The 2,106-nt window shown below is 63.4% G+C and overlaps 1 protein-coding gene across 1 annotated transcript in view; it reads left to right on the forward strand.

Moving 5' to 3' along the window:
• The window catches only part of GPR83 (G protein-coupled receptor 83), a gene marked incomplete at its 5' end in the record, with an annotated part of 7,802 nt that overhangs the window by 1,087 nt on the left and 4,609 nt on the right, over positions 1 to 2,106 (forward strand). The window contains 2 exons of the mRNA XM_021708966.1: positions 422 to 454; positions 1,606 to 1,731. Coding sequence (XP_021564641.1) covers positions 422 to 454; positions 1,606 to 1,731 — 159 coding nt within the window. The remainder of the gene's footprint in view (positions 1 to 421; positions 455 to 1,605; positions 1,732 to 2,106) is intronic.

Raw genomic sequence — 2,106 nt, forward strand, 5'->3', positions numbered from 1 at the left:
TGGGCAGCCAGAAGGGAGGGCTGGGCCAGCTGTGCACAGGCCTGGGCGCCCGCGAGGCACTGACTCCGTCCTGAGAACCTCCGTGACCCCGAGCGGGACAGTGGCAGTCTGGTTCCGGTTTAAAAGCCGTCAGCAGAGTGAAGACTGAACTGCAGGGGACGAAGCCGGAGCACAGGGAGGCTGTGAGGAGGCTGCAGCGCCCAGGCGGGAGCGACGGCTCTGCCCGCAGGCCTGGGAGGGACCGAGGGGCAACAGCTTTGCAGACCCCCGAGAGGCAGAAGTGGCCGGAGGCGGCGATTCACCGGAGGTGGCCGTGAGAGGGGGAAGCCGCTGACGGTGTCCAGCTTGACGACGTGGCTGGGCTGCCCCGAAGCCTCAGAGGGAAGCCCTGCTCTGCCGTCCTGCTTTCCCGGTCTGACCGCGCGCGGTGACCCTCATCCACACACCCAGCCGAGTCCGGGACTCCTGTTCCCCAGGCAGGGCCGGGCCTCCTGGCTCACGCCCTGCTCTGGTCTCCACACAGGCAGGCCCTTCGCGGATGCTGTAGAAACAGCAGTGGACCTGGCCAAGCCCTCGCGGTGGCTTCTTTGCACAAGCGTCCATCTCTCTTGGTTTTCATGACAGCCGGCGGGCGGAGGAGGAGGGGAGAGCCGAGGCCTGTCGGGCTCCAAGCGGGCTCCGACCACCACACCAGCCCTGCTCTCAGAAGGCTCCCGGCAGCCTGCGGCCCCGTGTCATAGGGGCCTTTGGTTCTCGGCACAACCATGCCCAAGGGGTTGGCCCCGTTCTGCGGACGAGGAGATGAGGTATGCGCGCCATGTGCCCTGGCCAAGGTGGCAGCCAGCAGTGGCAAACGCTCGGCGGTGAGGCGTGCCCCTCGGACGTGCTCATGTGTCCCCGTCGCCTCTGTGCCTGTGCCCAGCCCACACTGTCGGTGGCCCCACTGCCCTTTGGGTCTCTGGAGCCGTTTACTCCCCTGTGTCTTGCGCTCGAGTTATCTGAGCCGCCATCTGCCCAGGCTTGTGGCTGGGCCCGACACCTCTCCTGGCCCCTGGGTTCCTTCCCGACGGCGAATCACAAGGCGAGGGGAGCCCTGGATCTGCCGCACATCCCACACGCCGTGTTGTGGTTTTTCAGTGAACTTGCAGGGGCCTAGAATGAATTTTACCACCGTACATAAAAATAGCTACTATCTAGTTCTAATAATAGTAGAACGATCTGCCAGACCTTGCGTCCCACCCTTTACAGACTTTAAGAAAATATGTAAATAGCCCTTCCACTAAGCAAGTAAGGGGGAGATTTTGGAGCTGACTTTTGCGAATGACGATGCTGAGGCTCTGGAGGTCACACGCCTGCCCCAGGCCACGGGGCTGGGACTTGCCGGGGGGAAGCCCGACTCCACGGCCACACGCTTCCCAGCTCTCCTGACGCCTCTGGGGCTGCCCAGAAGCACACCAGGGTTTGTCGAGCGCAGGAGTGGGAGTGGCTGGTGCTGGAGAAGGCCATGTGGGCAGGAGGGAGAAGCTGGGGTGGCCTCTGAGGGCTGCTCCCTGAGCCCCGGAGGTCAGGCCAGGCCTGCCGCCCAACCTCTGTGTCCGTCTGCAGGTCCGCTTCGTGAACAGCACGTGGGTGTTCGGGAAGGGCATGTGCCACGTCAGCCGCTTTGCCCAGTACTGCTCCCTGCACGTCTCCGCGCTGACGCTGACGGCCATTGCGGTGGACCGCCACCAGGTGAGGGCACCTGCGCCAACATGCTGTCCTTCCCCGCTGGCTTTGCTTTCCAGAGCTCCCGGGACACGGGGTTCGCCCTGGTTTCCACGAGTCCGCTCGTCTGATGGATGCATGTGGCCGCTGGGTGAGGGATGTTGAGCCCTGTGTCCCAGGTGTGGCCAAAGGTTATTTTCAGCTCGTTGTTCCAGTGAAGACTCACTCCCCGCTTTCTCTGTCTCGGAAGAGTGAGTGAGCTTGTTTGGGAGGTGCACAAGCAAACCCAGCAAACTGTGAGTGAAGAGAGATGGACATGGCAGGGCAGAGACGAGGCCTCTGAGTGACAGGTGGCTGCTGACCGGCCCAGGCTGGTTGAGGAGGAAACCAGCCAGGATGGCC

Source organism: Carlito syrichta, unplaced genomic scaffold, assembly GCF_000164805.1.
Source record: "Carlito syrichta isolate Samal-C Ts95f unplaced genomic scaffold, Tarsius_syrichta-2.0.1 Scaffold153663, whole genome shotgun sequence".
Taxonomy (NCBI): Eukaryota; Metazoa; Chordata; class Mammalia; order Primates; family Tarsiidae; genus Carlito; species Carlito syrichta.